This window comes from Emys orbicularis, chromosome 9 (genome assembly GCF_028017835.1).
Source record: "Emys orbicularis isolate rEmyOrb1 chromosome 9, rEmyOrb1.hap1, whole genome shotgun sequence".
In the NCBI taxonomy this organism is placed as follows: Eukaryota; Metazoa; Chordata; order Testudines; family Emydidae; genus Emys; species Emys orbicularis.
The window spans coordinates 29660874-29680166 of NC_088691.1; the positions used below are offsets into that span (position 1 = coordinate 29660874).

The following is a 19293-nucleotide window of genomic DNA, read 5'->3' on the forward strand; positions in this document are numbered from 1 at the left end:
TTTTCTTTAACCCCTGCTGTGCCTGGCAGCCACCTCTCTGCTCCTTCACATAGCCAGTTTTGCATAAATAGACTCTACATATGCATACTAGTAACTTTGTTCAGTACATTCAGGGTGTTCCTGTGAATTTAACTTAAGTTTGAAGTTTTGGTAAATGTCAACAAAAATAAATTATTATGCGTTTGTGACCGAATAATCTTCCGTCTCTGAATCATATCAATTACATTCCTGGTCCTGCAGTCCTTATTCAGGTGAAACTCCAACTGAAGTCAGTGGTTATTTTGCTTGAGTATGGACTGATGGATGAGGTCATAATTTATACTTAGCTCGCAAAGAAAATGAGATCAGTATCAGGTCATAAGTGTCTAAAGACAAACAATAACATAATAATAATTTTTCTAAAGCAAGACACCAATAAAATGTTTCTAAAGGAAAAGAAACATGACAAACCTCTCATATTTAATTACATAAGTGAGAACTTTATATTTACAGCCAGTGCAATATTATGATTTGGCGATTCAAGAACACAATTTTAAAATTACCAACACATTATTAGTAATGAACAAGGGGAAATGAGATTTCAGTTACTTGCAATAAATAATAGGTTTTGTCAAAAAAAGCAAGTATCTCACAAATTATAAACATGCCTTTTGTTGAATGAACTTATATTGCTGGGTATTATAGTGGAGAAAATGTTAAAGAACTGTTCATTGTTTAAAAATAACTTCCTGTATGTTCTTGAGGTCAGTTGTTTGGGATGGCAAATCACATAAATTAGATGTCTGTAGGCAGTTTTAACATTTGCATCTGATGTTTGTGAAAAGTGGTCTGCATTTTTATTCCTAATTCTAAATGTCCCCCCTTTTTTCATTTAATAACAATAATAATTAGTGTTTTAATAGGTAGTTTTTCATATCTTCACAGGTTTACAAATAAATTAATTCTCACAACACCCCTGTAAGTCTGAAATTAAGTTGGTCATTGTCCTTATTGTACACCCGAGAAAGCTGTGATTCAGCTAAATTACGTGGTTTGCTGAGGACCACATAGAAGTCAGTGACAGATCCTGTATTAGAACAAAAGCATTCCAACTCACGAGTCTTTGCTTAAACCATTAGACCATTTTATCTCACTTCTACATTGCCTTCTTTTTATGGTAGCAATGACTTTTCCCTCATTTTATATCCCTTTTCATATGCTGTACCATCAAAATACTCACAAATTCAGTGAGTTAGAAATGTATTGCTGAATATTGTTCTCGTGTAAGTAGTTTAATATACATCTTTCCTATCTTCATGTAACTTACACAAAAATCAATGTTATTGTAATACATATACAAGAAGTGGAAGAATGGACAAATGACCAAGGAGGAGTATAAAAATATTGCTCAGGCATGCAGGAGTGAAATCAGGAAGGCCAAATCACACTTGGAGTTGCAGCTAGCAAGAGATGTTAAGAGTAACAAGAAGGGTTTCTTCAGGTATGTTAGCAACAAGAAGAAAGTCAAGGAAAGTGTGGGCTCCTTACTGAATGAGGGAGGCAACCTAGTGACAGAGGATGTGGAAAAAGCTAATGTACTCAATGATTTTTTTGCCTCTGTCTTCACAAACAAGGTCAGCTCCCAGACTGCTGCACTGGGCAGCACAGTATGGGGAGAAGGTGACCAGCCCTCTGTGGAGACAGAAGTGGTTTGGGACTATTTAGAAAAACTGGACAAGCACAAGTCCATGGGGCCGGATGCGCTGCATCCGAGGGTGCTAAAGGAGTTGGCGGATGTCATTGCAGAGCCATTGGCCATTATCTTTGAAAACTCATGGCGATCGGGGGAGGTCCCGGATGACTGGAAAAAGCTAATGTAGTGCCCATCTTTAAAAGAGGGAAGAAGGAGGATCCGGGGAACTACAGGCCAGTCAGCCTCACCTCAGTCCCTGGAAAAATCATGGAGCAGGTCCTCAAGGAATCAATTCTGAAGCACTCGGAGGACAGGAAAGTGATCAGGAACAGTCAGCATGGATTCACCAAGGGCAAGTCATGCTTGACTAACCTAATTGCCTTCTATGAGGAGATAACTGGGTCTGTGGATGAGGGGAAAGCAGTGGATGTGTTATTCCTTGACTTTAGCAAAGCTTTTGATAGAGTCTCCCACAGTATTCTTGCCAGCAAGTTAAAGAAGTATGGGCTGGATGAATGGACTATAAGGTGGATAGAAAGCTGGCTAGATCATTGGGCTCAATGGGTAGTGATCTACGGCTCCATGTCTAGTTGGCAGCCGGTTTCAAGCGGAGTGCCTCAAGGGTCGGTTCTGGGGCTGGTTTTGTTCAATATCTTCATTAATGATCTGGAGGATGGCGTGGACTGCACTCTCAGCAAGTTTGCAGATGACACTAAACTGGGAGGAGTGGTAGATACACTGGAGGGTAGGGATAGGATACAGAGGGACCTAGACAAATTAGAGGATTGGGCCAAAAGAAACCTGATGAGGTTCAACAAGGACAAGTGGAGAGTCCTGCACTTAGGATGGAAGAATCCCATTCACTGTTACAGACTAGGGACCGAATGGCTAGGAAGCAGTTCTGCAGAAAAGGACCTAGGGGTTACAGTGGACGAGAAGCTGGATTTGAGTCAACAGTGTGCCCTTGTTGCCAAGAAGGCTAATGGCATTTTGGGCTGTATAAGTAGGGGCATTGCCAGCAGATCGAGGGACGTGATCATTCCGTTCTATTTGACATTGGTGAGGCCTCATCTGGAGTACTGTGTCCAGTTTTGGGCCCCACACTACAAGAAGGATGTGGAAAAATTGGAAAGAGTCCAGCGGAGGGCAACAAAAATGATTAGGGGGCTGGAGCACATGACTTATGAGGAGAGGCTGAGGGAACTGGGATTGTTTAGTCTGCAGAAGAGAAGAATGAGGGGGGATTTGATAGCTGCTTTCAACTACCTGAAAGGGGGTTCCAAAGAGGATGGACCTAGACTGTTCTCAGTGGTACCTGATGACAGAACAAGGAGTAATGGTCTCAAGTTGCAGTGGGGGAGGTTTAGGTTGGATATTAGGAAAAACTTTTTCACTAGGAGGGTGGTGAAGCACTGGAATGGGTTACCTAGGGAGGTGGTGGAATCTCCTTCCTTAGAGGTTTTTAAGGTCAGGCTTGACAAAGCCCTGGCTGGGATGATTTAGTGGGGAATTGGTCCTGCTTTGAGCAGGGGGTTGGACTAGATGACCTCCTGAGGTCCCTTCCAACCCTGATATTCTATGATTCTATATGTTGTTCATGAATGTTTGTCTCTTATGAGAAGCCCTTGAAGGGTGATCTTGTCACATAGCTAATAATTTTATCCTTGGTTGATTAACTGTATCAGCTTCAAGTTGTGCCATTTAAAAGAGGGCAGAATTGATTCCAAAAAGCATGTAATCTCACTGTATAAGGAAACTGTTATCTTTTAGACAGATGTTAAGTCTTTGTTGATTAAGGAAATATTTGAGGCTGCAGCCTGATTGTTCTCAATTTCTATTATAAACACATTTTTAATATTTCTGAATGAGAGAATGCTTTTTTAGTTATCAAGAGAAATCTGGCATAGAAAACACTGATGTTCATATTAGGGTTTTTTTCTTCATCCATTGTGATCTTGATGTTTCATTGTTGCTGAAAATTGGCTGATTCATTCAGTGTAACATGATCGTTCTATATGCAGGCAAAAGGAAATGAATTACCCTTGATAGACTTCCTTCTGGAGATTTCTATTTCAATCAAGTATCTTTACCTTCTCTCTAATTTTGTTCATTTTCTTCTTTTTGTATGATTCAAGTAAATACATTGTAGAAATACAAAATCAGTGTATTCAACAAGGATGGGGTTTGGGGAATTAGTCCCAAAATATGCTTTATCTAATGGTCTGGTTTTGAAAATACCAGATCCTCTTGTCAAATAAGGAGCAGCTCAGGGATAAAAGAGTAAATGTGTGTGCAAAATTGTAGCATGTTGTCAGGGTAATATCCCTTTATAGATTATATTATAGATGTTGTCAGAGTATATTCCTTTCTAGATAAAAGCAAGAAGATAACAGAGATCAAAATTTGCTTCCATGACTCCAATAGTATGTACACCTAGACTAATACTTCAGAAATCATATACTACAGTCTCATTTCAACTTTTAGCTTTCTGATTCGATAAGTACAGAATTTTCTTTCATAATTTATGTCTGCATGAAATCATGAGCATCTTTCTGTTTTTATTTTAATACTGTCTTGTATTATCACCATGAATGTACAATGGATGTCACCATGGGAAATACTGTTGTTGGTTTCTGAAGTAATTATTACTTTGGCAGTAGGTGCACCAGCAATTGATCTGTCTTTGAGCCAGTTGTGTGGGGCCATAAAGGGATGCAAATGCCTAGAAACAAGCAGAGGGGGCATCAGAACCAATGTAGTATGTTCCCCTCCCCGAAACCATGGAAGCTCTTCCACACCAGCACTGTGCAGTTAGGGTTCAATGGATATTTGATTGCACTTGAAGGGGGAAAACCTTAGGAAGCCTCTGCTCTATACAGCATGCTCCCCTAAGTATCCAATGGAAATATCCGTAGAAAAGTCAGTGTTAATTAATTCTGCTATTTGCAGTATTAGCAGGTGTGCTTTGCGTTTGCTGCTCCACTTTGGTGACGTGATAGAGGGAACACTGGCATCCTGGCTCTTAACAGTGTTAGGCTGACACAGAGTGAGTTACAGAGAGAAGCACAGAGGGTCTGGTTCTCCACATGGATGCTCCACGAGCTGTGGATTGAGATCAGATTTCTCCATGGCTCCTCGGACTCTGTGTACTTCAGTGGCTGCATCCTCCATGTAACCTCATTACTCTGATGAACGTATGAGACAGGTTTTTCTCAGCTTGAAAACCATAGGTTTTTACACTACTACTTCTCTTCCCTCTGTTTTTTCCGCATTATAAGAGAATATAGGCCACAGCATTTACAACTGGAGTGTGCTTTAAATATTCTTCTTCCTTGTCTATTATTTTATTAGATGGATGAACCGTCTGGGTCTTGCAGCCATTGGTTATACACCTGATGAGAAGAATATTCGGCCAGATGAAGGTAAGGCTTCTGTGATTTTAATCAAATTGACTTAGAGAGGTCTGATAAGAAAGAGAGGCTCCAAAAATGTTTCTGTTAACTGAGTCATCTCATGATTTGGACATAAATCACAGGTATCTCACAATGAGTTGATTAACGTAGGCAGTATCTTTTAACTGTTTGTTTTCATAGATATGTGTAACCCCTTAGAAAATATATTTAACTGTGCAAACAGAAGAAAAAATGAAGTCCAGAACGATCATTTGAAAAAGCAAAGAAAACATTTTTAAGGCACTCTTTAGAAAAACAAGCATGATGAATAGAATTACCATTTTACATTTAGTATAAGAATGCTAAGTGAAAGCAAATGGCTCTGCATAGGTCTCTGTTAGTGCCATCAGCTGTGCTAATCCCTAATGGGAGAGTGACATGGGCATAGGGCAAGTTGCAGTTTAAACCCCTTTTAGTCCCTCTTGAGTGCACTCTTCAGGTGACAGGGTTGGCTTCCTTCACCTCTCTCGGGGTGGAACCCCAAAGTCCAACCACCCTTGGACTGGATTTCTGGATTGCACCCTGATTCCAAACTATGTTAACATAACAGGCCCAAATGTACTTGGCACCTGCAAGAAATTTTCTCTTTAGGAGTCTGTGACCAGCAACTGATTAAAGAGAGTTAAAAAGTTGTATCAAAACAAACATATTTTTGTTCACCCAAAGATACATAGTAAGAAGGTAAGAGGGATAAAACAACAAAAGGCCTATATGCCTCATTCTTACATCACTTTATTCTTTTCTTGCAAGTGTTAGGTAAGATCACTCAACCCAGCCATCCCTACTCCTGGCTGGGAGTGATAGACGACAGGCTCTGCAGTATTCTCTGTGTGTCTCTCTCTCTATCAGAGGCTCACCTCCAGCCACTGCTGCCACTCAACACCCCCTTCCTCCCCAGGCTGGGAACATTAGTGGTTTAGTATCCCCTTTGATCCCAGGTTTGGACCTGAGAAGAATAAACCTTGCTCTCTGACAGTACCTTATTTTTGCCATTGTTTCATTTCCTGTTTGTTTCCCCCCTAACAGTCTTCTTTGAGTTAACTCCTCAAAATTAGGCAGGATAATATCAAGCCAATAAACTGAGATGCAAGTGCATATGATGTTCATTAAAAATAATACAGATAACTCCCTCATTCTCCACAGAGAAACAGGGTAGTAGCCCTGCCCCCCATTTCTCCACCAGCCAGCAGAGCAGATCACACACAGCTGGGGTGAGGAGAATGCACTCATTTAAAGAGAAAATAGTAAACAGGAGAGAAAAATGAACTGAGAAAAAGTGTACTTTGTTTTTACATTATGCAGTCCAGATACAGTCTTTTCTATCATCACATACAGATTATGATAAAATACCCAGATTATGATAAAATACCGATTTGGACAATAGAATGACTTGATGATTAACTGAATATTTTGATATTGCGGTTTGTAAATGCTTTTGTCTTCTGTGAAGGAATATGCAACTCCTTTCTGATTATTACTGTTGGGGAAGAGAATTCTTCTATAAGCACAACACGGAATGCCTGATTTGATAGGCTACTGGTATACTCCTTGGGTGAGTTTTGAGGCATTGAGCTGAAAGCGAAGTGCCTTTCAACCATCCAGGAAGTATGTCCATGAAAGTCAGTGGGACTGAGGTTCCTAAGGTTATGCCTGCACTGCAAAAGAAATCCCATGGCAGCAAGTCTCAGAGCCATGGTCAACTGACTTGGCTTGTGGGACTCATGCTATGGGGCTAAAAATAGCAGTGTAGACATTCCTGCTTGTGCTGGAGCCGGGGCTCTGAGACCTGGCAAGGCAGATGGGTCTCAGAGCCCAGGCTCCACCCCAGGCAAGAACGCCTACACTGCTATTTTTAGCTCTCTAGTTCAAGCCCCCAGAGCCCAAATCAGATGAACCAGGCTCTGTGACTCACTGGTGTAGGGGATTTTTTGCAATGTAGATGTGCCATAAATGTCTAAGTACCAGATTTTCAAAGGTACTTAGGGGCTTGAAGATGCAGATTGGTAACTAGTGGGATTTTCAAAAGTGCCTGAGTGGGTTAGGCACTTAACTCCCTGTGAAATCAATGGACTTAGATGCTTAACCTGCTCAGGCTTTTTTGAAAATCCCACTAGGCACCTATCCATGTCTTAAGGCAATGGTCACCAACCGGTAGATTGTGATCAACTGGTTGATCCTGGAGCCTCTGACAGTCTATCACAATCTCCGGCTGCTAAAAGTCCGGTGGTGCAGCGGGGCTAAGGCAGGCTCCCTGCCTGCCGTGGCCCCACGCTGCTCCCAGAATTGGCCAGCACACTCCTGAGGCCCTGGCGGGGGGATGGGGTCTCCGTGCACCGCTCCTGCCTGCAAGCACTTCCCCCACAGCTCCCATTGGCCGAGAACGGGGAACTGCGGCCAATGGAAGCTGCAGGGGCAGTGCCTGCAGAGACGGGCACCATGCGAAGCCCCAGGCCCCCCCACCAGGGGCCACAGGTGCATGATGGCTGCTTCCGGGAGCAGTGTTGGGCTGGGGCAGGCAGGGAGCTTGTGTTAGCCCTGCTGTGCCGCTGCCTGAGGTAAGTGCCACCCGGGTGGGAGCCCACACTCCTCCCACACCCCAATCCCCAGCCCTGAGCCCCCTCCTGGAGCCAGCACCCCATACCCCCTCCTGCACCCCAACACTCTGCCCTAGCCCAGAGCCCCCTCCTGCACCCAAACTCCCTCCCAGAGCCCGCACCCCCTCCTGCACCTCAACATTCTGCCCTAGCCTGGAGCCTCCTCCTGCACCCAAACTCCCTCCCAGAGGTTGCTTCCTTCACCCCCTCTTGCACCCCAACACCCTGCCGCAGGCTCATCCCAGAGCCCCCTCCTACATGCCAAACCCCTCGCCCCCAACCCAGAGCCCGCACCCCTTCCTGCACCCCAGCCCCCCTTGCCCCAGCCCAGTGAAAGTGAGTGTGGGGGGGAAGAGCGAATGACAGAGAGGGGGGGATGGAGTGAGCGGGGCGGGGCCTCAGGAAAGAGGCGGGGTAGAGCCTGGGTTGCACTTAAATTCAAAAAGTGATCTTGTGCATAAAAAGTTTGGAGACCATTGTCTTAAGGCATCTAAATATCTTAGAAAATCCAGCCCTTAGACGCTTCAGAGACTGGGACTTACACCTTGTCTATATCAGAGAAAGTGTCAATTATGCTTTGAAAATGTTGCCAATACTATCTTATGAGTAAATATTTCAATGAAACAGAGAACATTTTGTTACCAGATTACTGGAGTGAAAGTGACCAGGATGATATTGATGGCTCTTTAACCCTGAAACAGGAAGGCCCTTCAACACGATGTGACACCTATCATCGAACACCCTCAGTAAGTCATGAATAGTACATGCTGTATAAGGCCAAGAAATAAATGTCCATGCTTCTTTGATTAGTATTTTGCTTGTTTTGTAATGGCATCTAATTACATTATGAGCAGAACAGACATGGTTCTCAGCTGTAAACTCTGAGAATATTATCATTTCTAATGGCTAAGAGCTGGAGTGAATGTTCTGAAAATAAGAAATGGGAGCACATAGGAAGAAGAGGCTACTGCCATTTTACTCTGCCTTGTTTACCTAGTGTGATCAAGCCAATTTTTTCTTTAAAAAAGAAAAAAATCCAATACAAAAGGAATACATAGATTTTTTTACTCCAGTATGAATAAAATGTCTTGTACTTGGGTCATCTCTATTACCTGAGAGTTTATACTGTATCTATAGTGTTCCATATTTACTGGAAATTAAGAGTTTTAGATTATATTCATATAATAGTCATGATCTGGAGGAAAAATACTTTATTTATAAGAAACATATCTTTAAAGACAAGTTTCTTTCAAAATATAGCATTGTGTAAAATACCCATTGTATCTGCAATATTTTTCTTAAGTGCTTTAAAGCAAAAAATAGCTTATAAAAGTTGTTGTGTACAGTGTATGGGCAGGTTCTGATAGCTGATATACAGTACATGGGTAGGCTGTGATATTTAACTTTTGTTTCTAAGTGCAGATAGGACTGTTCTCTATTTTTCTTTCAGATTTTTCTTCAGCGTGAATGACACGATCCTCACACAACCAGAACCAAAGAAAGAAAGACTGAGGCAACAGCATCACATGGGTGAAGTTCAGACTGATTTTCACCCATGTGATGCTGTTTATCAACCGGGATACAGGTTAAGCCCCTCCCTTTCTGTTTTTCCACTTTTTTGCCTTTCTCTCTATTTTTAATTAAAATAATACAAAGACCAAGCAGAATTTAATTAAAATAATTTGGATAAGCTCAGCAGTCCCCTAAAATTTAAATGTTTTCTTGGGTGCTGAAGTGTCTTTTTTTTTTTTTTTTTCTTCCCTGTTTGGCTGGAACATCTGCCTTCTGAAAAGAAAGGAAATCCAGTTATGGTTTCTTTCGGGGGCTTCCATGTCTTCCTCAAAACACACTGCTGGACTAGGTGTAAGCTGGTTAGGTCTTTGCAAAACCTATACCAGTGCTATCCTGTCCTTTCCAGCAGGAGTTGTTCTTGGGCAGAGAATGTGTCAAAACAAGAATAGGGAGTGGTTAAAAATGTAGTGCTTACATAAAGTATTACACAGTTAGTTATGTCTTGCTCACTAAGAGTTTATAGTGTGATATACCAAACTATACAAATCAGATCATTTGGTTAGTACTAACATATACTGAACTGTATCTGTTGTGGTTTGCCAATGTCTAGTCACAATTATGTCTTTATAATCAGATATTTTCATTCCTTCTTAGGTGAATTCTTCAAGTCCATTCCCTGAACCCAAACATGGTCGACACTTTTCAAGCGAATCTACCTACTCTTATTCTTCTGCGGAGGATTCCCGACAAGATGCCACAGGAAGTACACACTCGTCAGGATGCAGACCTCCCTATCGAGAAAGGCGCTCATGGCAGGACCTGATAGAGACCCCCTTAACCAGTTCTGGCCTCCATTTTCTTCAGACTGTTCCTCCTGACCCAGAATACATGAGTGGCCGACCTGGAATGTCACCAGAGAGGCGAAGACAGGCAACATTACCAGTCCAAAGACGTCACAATCATGAACGAGATGGACCTTTCCCTTTGGTGGAGTGGCAAAGAGGATATAGTTCTCATAACAGGCCCCAGAAGCAACGTAGTCAAAGCCTTCCACGAAACAGAGATGTCAGGGTCAAAGGGCATGTGAAGTCTTCAGGCATAACAGAAGAGAAGCCTGAAGAGAAGCTTCTTATAAAAAAGCAAAATAGTTTCTGTGAAGAAGGTAAGATTTTGAAGGGACTGTGACACCAATACTCACCATTGACCTCAATGGGAGCTTTGCCATTGACCTCATTGATGAGTGATCAGGCTTTATATGAGTATCTTTGTGGCAGAATTATAATTTCCAAGAAAGCTGAAAATATGGAGATTGCATTAGTTACTACACCATCATTTTGATTCAGAAAGTCTATGTATGTTCTGATTCCAACTTTATTGTTGACTAGAACAATTGATTTTATCAATTCTCAAATCAGGAAAAGATATCAGGTGGTTATTCCATAGGCAAATTTCAGAATTCTTGAGCTTTTCAGGATCTTTCATTACCCTCCCATCCAAAGTTGCCTGGATTGTTAAAAAATATATATTTTTTTTTCCAGAAAACATAAAGGAAATCAGGGAAAGTACAGATGGTCTGCAAGAACTGTACAAGTCTTTGGAACAAGCCAGCTTGTCAGCCTTTGGAGAGCAGCGTCCTTCTACCAAGCAGGAATTCCGGAAGTCTTTTGTAAAGAGGTGCAATGATCCAATTATCAATGAAAAACTTCATCACATCAGAGTTCTCAAGAGCACTTTAAAAGTAAGCTGTTACCATTAATGTTTATGTTCAACATGAAATTGTAACAGTGTAGCTTCTTAAAATTTTCAGTGTTTGGACTTTTATTTTAGAGAGAGAAGTAGGTCACAAGGAAACTTTGGCAGTACTAAGAGAAACAGAAGGTAGGGGACAGTTGCCAACCTCACAACCATTGCCAGTATTTGGCACTCTTGTTACCTGTGTCATGGAGGATACCAAGGACTGAATTGTCAAGAAGACCTAATTTACTACACTTTTACAATTAGAGATGGTCACTGAAAGCCACTGTGGAATCATGCCAACGGATATAGGGAAGACTGCATTGCACTGTGTGAGCTGTAACAGTTCTGTGTATAGATAAAGGACCTTAGTGTGCATTGCAGTTGCTCTAGCACCTTTTGTTAGCACTCAAGGACAAATAAAAGGCCAAGTATAACATGTCGTTTAAATTGTATTTTTGAAATGTGCTGTGGTTTTTTTGGCATTTAACAGGCAAAGGAAGGGGACCTGGTAACTATCAACAATCTTCTGGATGATCCCAACTTGACATCAAAGAAGTTCAAAGAGTGGAAGATAAAGAACTATGAATTTTTCCTGGACATTTGTGAGTACAGCGCTGCTCTGAAACCTCAAAATGGAGCCGCTGAACTTGTAACCCCCGCACCACTGCTGACACACACACATTCATTCATTGAAACACATGTCTGACAGGACTAGCACCATGAACACTTGCTGGGTGCCATGAGAAATCCAATATGGCAAACTCTGTAATATTTGTAAATGTACTCAGCAGTACTGTAAATAACTTGGATAAGAGAATAGTGCCACAGGATGCCTACTACATTGCATGATAAGTATTATTCTGTTCTGAATTATTTTGTTTGATATTATCAACCAACATGCTTATCAAGTTCTGCATTAGAAAGAAGCAGTGCAGAAGTGTAATGGAAAATATATACCAGTATATTTATTTAAGGACTGTACTAAAGCTAAGCTTATAGTAATGAGTTCTTACAACCATTTTATATATTTAGATATATATATTATATGTAAACATATCTACGTATATAAAATGTAACATGGTAGTTTATATTTATTTTTTAAAATACCCTAAAATTCACCTTTTCACAAGTTTTTCTTAAAGGAAATATATAAAAAAAATACACTGGCCACTCTTAGGGGTGCACATTTTTTCCAACCTTTCCAAGCAGTGGTAGCTACCATCTTTATGAAATTACAGAAGACCAGAGTAATAAAAAAAGTAAACTTAACCACTTTTGTGTGCCTTACAATGTATAGTGTATATATCCAGCAAATAGACTCTCCTTTGGCCCTATGGGCATACTGTACATGCCACTTTGATGTTGTGCTTATTTTTAAAAGAATGAGCTTGCCTTTAAAAGCAGTGGCCATAGGCATGCAAGTGTGGCACAGAAGAGGTTAAGATACAAATAGAAGAAACCTGGTTGTTCACCGATGCTGTCACTTGAACTGACTTTTCTATCTACTTTGAAGTATTTCATGGTAAAAGAAAAACATCTGCTTCTGAAGATGGTAGCTATGGCAGTTTTCATAATCACACCACTGTGAATTTAGTGCCACAAACCTGTGAGTCATAATTATTAAAATATTGTTATCTGAGGCGTCAAGACTGAGAATTAAGTAAAAGATTATTGAACTGATCAATTGTTTGTATATCAGACTGTCATAGAGCAGGGTAAAGAATTCATACTGTTCAAAATTATTCACCATATAATTCTTTATCTGTAGATACTTCATGAACAAGTTAATTGCAAGTATTCAATTCAGTATTTGAAATTCAATCTGTATTAGTTAGTTTTAAATGGATGCATAAAATCACATGGTTTCTTTCTGTTCCCTGCTTAGAAACTTGAAGAATCAGGTTTTTGGAGTGAATAGTTGCATTTATGAAAACAAAATCTGCTTTCCATAAATATTCTTGAATATGCACTTAAAACTCAAGTTCCTGCTAGTAAACTTATTTTTTAGAATATTCTCAGAAAGCAAACAGAACACTCAAAGCAATTTCATATATAAATTCGAATAAATATTTGCAGAAAAATGTTTTTGCAGTATTTGCCCAGTTCTAGTTTCACAGAAGAAATCAAATTGTAAAGTTCAAATTATTTGTGATATGAAATGAAAAAAAAAATGGCTCAAGGAGATAAATTTACTTACTTTATAGAGACAAGAATTTAGTGAGAAAGCATCCTTTTGTTTAGTTCATTTACGATACAGTACCTGAAAAAAAGGAATGCTACTCACTTATTTTTCTGTTATCGCTATTACACCACCATTTATTTGAACCACAATGGACACAGTGGTAAAAAAATTCACCCTGAAATAATTCCAAGATATAGTTATATTATTAGTAGAAGAGTATTACTGACCGTTATATTGGGTTCTCTGCATCACACCAGCTCTTGAATCATGAAATCATTGCACTACAACTATAATTACATTTGGATAGAACATACAAAATAAGTGCATTTAGGTTCCTAATTCGGCAAAGCAATTAAGTCCATGCTAGGTCCCATTCAGGTCAATGGGCCCGTAAGCATGGGCTTAAAGGGGTATGATCCTGCTGCTGCTTAAATTAATGGCAAAATTCCCATTGACTTCAGAGGAGCAGGATTAAACCCTAAGTGCTCTGCTGAATAGTGATGGATTTAACCATGCACTTAAAGTTAAGCCTGTGCCTAAGTGCTTTGCTGAACTGGAGCAATAATGAAGGTGCAGGGAATAGACCGAGAAAAACTTGCCATCACACATTCACCAAAATCAGAGTTGCGATATTCATGCAAACAGTAAACACAAATCTGAATGTATTTACTATGTGAACATTTTAATTAGTGCACCACTGAATAGAAAGAGCATGAGAAGAGGTATCTTTCTAACTTTTGTTCATATCAGATCTATAAATATTATAGATATAGATATATATCTCACTATTTTTTTATTGCTGTCCTCCATATGGTGTGGAAGGAGTATTATGTATTGAAATAAGCAATGGTGTAAGGTGGAAAAGCCACTTTGAAATTGTACTGCATACTGTATGTGCATTAACAAGAAGCTATAGATAGTCACAGAATACTAATTAAATGGATTGTGCTTTTGGTGTTCTTACTGAGATTTAAACATCTGCATTTTGTTTCAAACCCAAACCACAGTCTGTGCTTTTGTACTAAGATTTTAAAACAATACTCAAGAAGGATTCCATTGTATTGTAACCCAAAGATGAAAAAATGCCACTTGACTGGAGAACACGTTAAATGAAGTTTTCAGTAAACATTAAAAAGTGAATTTACACTCTTCTTCTCAAATATTAATTGGATAGAGCTAAAATAGAAAAATAATATTTTTTCTTAGTGGATATGTGCCTCCAAAAATAAACAAAAATGATAGCTAAGAGACTGGATCGCAACCTTCATTTCTCAGAGGGTTTAGTATAATTAAAAGAATAATAATCAAAGGTATTTCTGAAAGATAATGAGTGGCTGAGATTAGACTAGGCCATAAAACTAATCCCTCCCATGGCTAAGAGATCACAACTTCTTTTGATCATATTTTCTTAAAGCTTTCCTCGGCATGAGTCTATTCATTTTGAAGTTCTAAGTGATATGAGTCTATATTTTACTCTTGGAGAGCCATCCCCATCAAAGAAGCTAAAATGTGTTTTGGTTATTCAGGATTTTAACAAGTGAGCTAATAAGGAAAATGAACTATTTTTCCTTTTAGTATACTCTGGAGAGGTTTCTCATGGCTGGGGTTGAGACAAACTGGGAGATAGGTTTGGAGCAATGCTTAGTCCCTAGAACAAGGAAAAAAATATTTCTAAGTCCCATAACAGTATTTTTATTCTTTTAGCTTTTACAAATATCACTAACATGTCAATAAAGACAAAGAATTTTGACACATTTACTTACATGCATACAAAATTCTGTACAATAAATAAGAATCAGTTAAAGCTGATTTGCTAAGAAACTGTCAACCAATGTATGCCCCTCAATTTCTGTTTAATATTAGGAGAAGCAGAGTTTTACTTTCTAAACCAAACAAGACAAGACTTTCTGTATTTAGGTTTAAAAAAAAAAAACACTTCAGAAGAAAGATGTGGAGTTCTTTAAGTTAAAATAAGAAATTGTTTTTAAAATGTGAATTATACATCCTACATTTTAAAAATAGCCTCCATCTTTTCCACTGAATAAAATAAATTACTAGGCTGGTTAATACAGACATTTTGTTTGACATATGAGGTGAGATATTTGGCTCTGCTTCTGCCTATTTTGCCTTCTCAGGCTGTGCAAGGAAGTCAAAAAGCTGCCCTAAAAGAGGCTGTTAGAAATGTATCTTGGCATATAAGAATCTCAGAAGAAAAGAATATAGACAGATCTACTCCACCAGTTCTTGCTCCCAGTGTAAAAGGTGTCATAAGGGCAGGGCTAGGGAACACAGCATTCCAGTGAACCTTGTGGCATAATGGCACTGAGGCTGTTCAAATTTGTGCTCATAGTTGGCTCAGCTCCTAGCCAGCCCTGAGGTTCAGGGAAGACAAAAGACTTAGAGCCATCTGCCTCCCCACTGCTTCAGCTGTGCAAAGCTCTGCTCCAGTGCAATGAGGTTTGGAGTCCTGATCCAAATTTGCTCTAACACCCCATATAGTCCTGCTGAAATCAATATGGTTGCATATGAGTAAGGGCAGGATTGGCTCTCTCTTGACTTCAATGGTGGCGCAAAATCAAGCCCAGAATCAATATATAATATTTATTATTTCAACAGAATTCCTGCCTGAATATTCAGATAAATCCTGTATTCTTATCTTCAACCACATAAACAATATGTTTGGATGTATTTTATTTATTCAAATGTTTTCAAAGTTATCCAAACACTTTGAGCCTTTATTCAGACTTTCTGCCAGTAATATTTTTAACCAAAGATGTCACTCAATCAGCATGGCTTTCCTGCGACTCCACAAACTTCAGTATGTCTTTTTGTTGCTAGATGCTCTTTTTGTAACTGATTGTATGCTTTTCACCAGCCACCCTCTTTTTTTATTATTGTTATTCTTCCATTTCCTCTAAATACAGATCTTTGATCATCCCGATGTCTATCTATCTCAGTAGCCTGAAGGGTTTGAGACATTTTTTATTTTGTCATATTATCAAATGAAAATGTCCCTGAACTCATTCTGTTTAATAAAAAGAAATAATCAAAGGAAAAGAGAAGCTCTAACAAGTTGCAACATCAGTATTCTTTAATATAATCATGGAGCACAGATGTTGAGTCAGATTTTATCTCTTATCCCAGTTCCTACATGCAAAAGCAAATACGAGCCATAGCTGTCACACAAAGGGGGAGACAACAGTGTAGAGCTGTCATCATGGGTATCAGAGGCATTATCTCCATAGTGCAATGAAGATTCTGGACTGTGACACTGCCGCTAGACAAGCCGTCAGGAGGCTCCTGTAAATTAGAGTAGCTCTTGGCAGCTCTAATTTGCTTTGGGGCCTGCACTGACCCCTCAGTAACCTGCAGTCCTGAGGGTTCAAAGGTGAATTAAAGTCATCTTTGCCCCCCCCCCCCCAGGCTGCACTTTCTCAAACATTGACAGGAGATTCTTTCTTTCTCTTTAGGCCTAAGAACCATCTTGTCTTGTGCCAACTTTATGGTCCTTCTTTCCCAAATAGCCCATAAGCACCTCTTGGATTAGGATAGGTCTTACTGCCACAAGGCAGCCCTGATCATTTGTTATCAAAAGACTCAGGTAGCCACTATGCCAAAGAGAGAATTTTGAACTTGGAATGTTGATCATCAGTCCATTGTCAGAGCCGGGCCACTACCCATTTGTATATTAACTGGAAAACTGGCGCATCATTTGTCTTTTTTTTTTTTTTTGAGTGGGGGGTGACAAGAGAAGCGGGAGAGGGAGTGGCATCCATACAATTGATGCAGGGAGTTCTCAGGTTTTGAAGAACCTTAGCTGAAAAAAGCAACAGAGGGTCCTGTGGCACCTTTAAGACTAACAGAAGTATTGGGAGCATAAGCTTTCGTGGGTAAGAACCTCACTTCTTGCATCTGAAGAAGTGAGGTTCTTACCCACAAAAGCTTATGCTCCCAATACTTCTGTTAGTCTTAAAGGTGCCACAGGACCCTCTGTTGCTTTTTACAGATTCAGACTAACACGGCTACCCCTCTGATACTTAGCTGAAAACTTAACTTTACCCCAACTTCTCCTCTTTCATTATAGTTTTCTAGGTCAAAGTATGCATGCTGTATGTGTCAAAGTATTGCAGTTTGGGGAAGGGTACCATTTGAAAGCTTTTACTAAGGAAGGTTTCAGAGTAGCAGCTGTGTTAGTCTGTATCCGTAAAAAGAACAGGAGTACTTGTGGCACCTTCTCTAAGGTGCCACAAGTACTCCTGTTCTTTTTACTAAGAAAGTTCTCCAGTTATTCTACAGAAATCTTGAGTCCTGACCAACCTCTTACTGAAGTTGATGGGTGTCTTACTACTGACTTTAAGGGGATTTAGATTGGACTGTTGAAAGGGTAGAGACTGGGAATGTTATCAGTGGTGACGAAAGTGTTGACATCAAAATTAAGATTCTGGCAGAAATTCCATATCGTGCTTAAAGTACAGTACATCTCTGAGGAACATTATGAAACTCCAAGGGCCATTAAACTCCGATCCATTAAATCTGCTTTTGTACTTCTCCAGTGACACAAAGCACACTTAAGACCATCTGATCAGGGTCTCTGAGTACTATCTCAACATGCAATCTCCTGCAATCCTCCAGTGGCACGAAGCCACCATTCTGTGTAAAGCCCTCTCACTCACCAACACAGTGCATGTGCCTATGAGAAAGGGAACATAGCTGGGGTTTCCTTACATTCTGGCAAACCCTGGCTGTCAGCCCCTTGGAGCTGTTGGAAGTCACTGTGAGACAGAGCTGTCGGAATGCCTAAGGTTTGGGCCAACATTTAATGGCAGGAGTCACAAAGGTGACTTAAAGCAATTTTTGCTCCCTTTAAACACGCTGGACTTGTGCCAGGTGCCACTCAGCTGCTCCAGAGAATTTGAGCCCAAAGGCTTAACTGTCCCATGACACAAGTGTCCCAGAAAGACTTGTGAGACTTGAGACTGTATGAGGTCAATTGACCTCAAAGTATAATTTAATTTACAGACTAAATGCCAATTTACTGATGCGGGTAAATCAGAAAACTGGGCTACTACCATGAACCCAATCCTGAAAAGGGTCAGCAAGGATATCAGGGATCTGCCTGCATGGATTGTTCTGCAGGATTGGGGACCTGTTCCTCTAAAATGTCCGCCACAGCACACCACAATTCAAACTGTGCAAATGTTAGTGTAGTATCTACAAGGGAGAACTTCCTAAAGTGGCATTTAATTGGCTTAAGTTTCAAAATATGGAAACTAGGCATTTGTGGGGAAGACATAAGGGGTATGTCTACACTGTAATAAAACACCTGTGGCTGGCCCATGTCAGCTAACTTGGGCTTGCGGGGCTCAGGCTACAGGGTTATAAAATTGCAGAGTAGACATTCAGGCTCGAGCTGGCAGGGCCGCCCAGAGGGGGTGGGGGCAAGTGGGGCAATTTGCCCCAGGCCCTGGGCCCCGCAGGGGCCCCGCGAGCCTTGGCCGAGAATCCCTGTCTGGCTAGAGGCGCCTTTTTAATTTTTACTCACCCAGCGGGGGGCCCTTCAGTCACTCCGGGTCTTCGGCAGTATTTCGGCGGCGGGGGGCCCTTCAGTGCTGCCGAAGACGCGGAGCAACTGAAGGACCCGTCGCCGCCGCCTCGGAGTGCCGCCCGGTAAGTACAAGCGCCACAGCGGGTGGTACCTTTTTTTAGGTCCGCTCCCCCGCTTTGCCCCAGGCCTCCTGAATCCTCTAGGCGGCCCTGCGAGCTGGAGCCCGCACTCTGAGACCCCACAAGAGGGGAATGCAAAAACTGGATAACTATGGCGATAGCAATATTAACTCAGCTAGGGATAACTTGGGCAAGGTGCTGAGCATTCTAGCCCTGATCTATTAAAACATTTAAGCAGGTGCTTAACTTTTAGCACATGCAAAGTCCCACTGGAGTCAGTGGAACTATGCACTTGCTTAAAGTTTAGCCTGTGGTTAATTGCTATGCTGGGGCCTTAGATTTTTTGTGGACTGTTACTTTTATGTGAGGAGAGGCATTATAGCTCCTTTTTGACCCATCAGATCTTATTAAACTGCCTCCTTTTACTTCTTCGTCTATCAGATTTTTCTCGTTAAACCTCAGCTGTGAAGAAGCTTTCAT

The 19293-nt window shown here is 40.7% G+C and overlaps 1 protein-coding gene across 5 annotated transcripts in view; it reads left to right on the forward strand.

The window, feature by feature from the left end:
- Positions 1 to 11673, forward strand: part of LOC135883552 (connector enhancer of kinase suppressor of ras 2-like) — a 569301-nt gene extending 557628 nt beyond the window's left edge. For 4 of the 5 annotated variants that reach the window (XM_065410743.1, XM_065410742.1, XM_065410745.1 and 1 more), the window contains 5 exons: positions 5024 to 5094; positions 8364 to 8464; positions 9885 to 10377; positions 10769 to 10968; positions 11458 to 11673. In XM_065410743.1, coding sequence (XP_065266815.1) covers positions 5024 to 5094; positions 8364 to 8464; positions 9885 to 10377; positions 10769 to 10968; positions 11458 to 11673 — 1081 coding nt within the window. Of the gene's footprint in view, positions 1 to 5023; positions 5095 to 8363; positions 8465 to 9884; positions 10393 to 10768; positions 10969 to 11457 lie in introns of all 5 variants that reach the window. The other variant, XM_065410741.1, reaches the window with a different exon arrangement.
- Positions 11674 to 19293: the final 7620 nt, after the last annotated feature.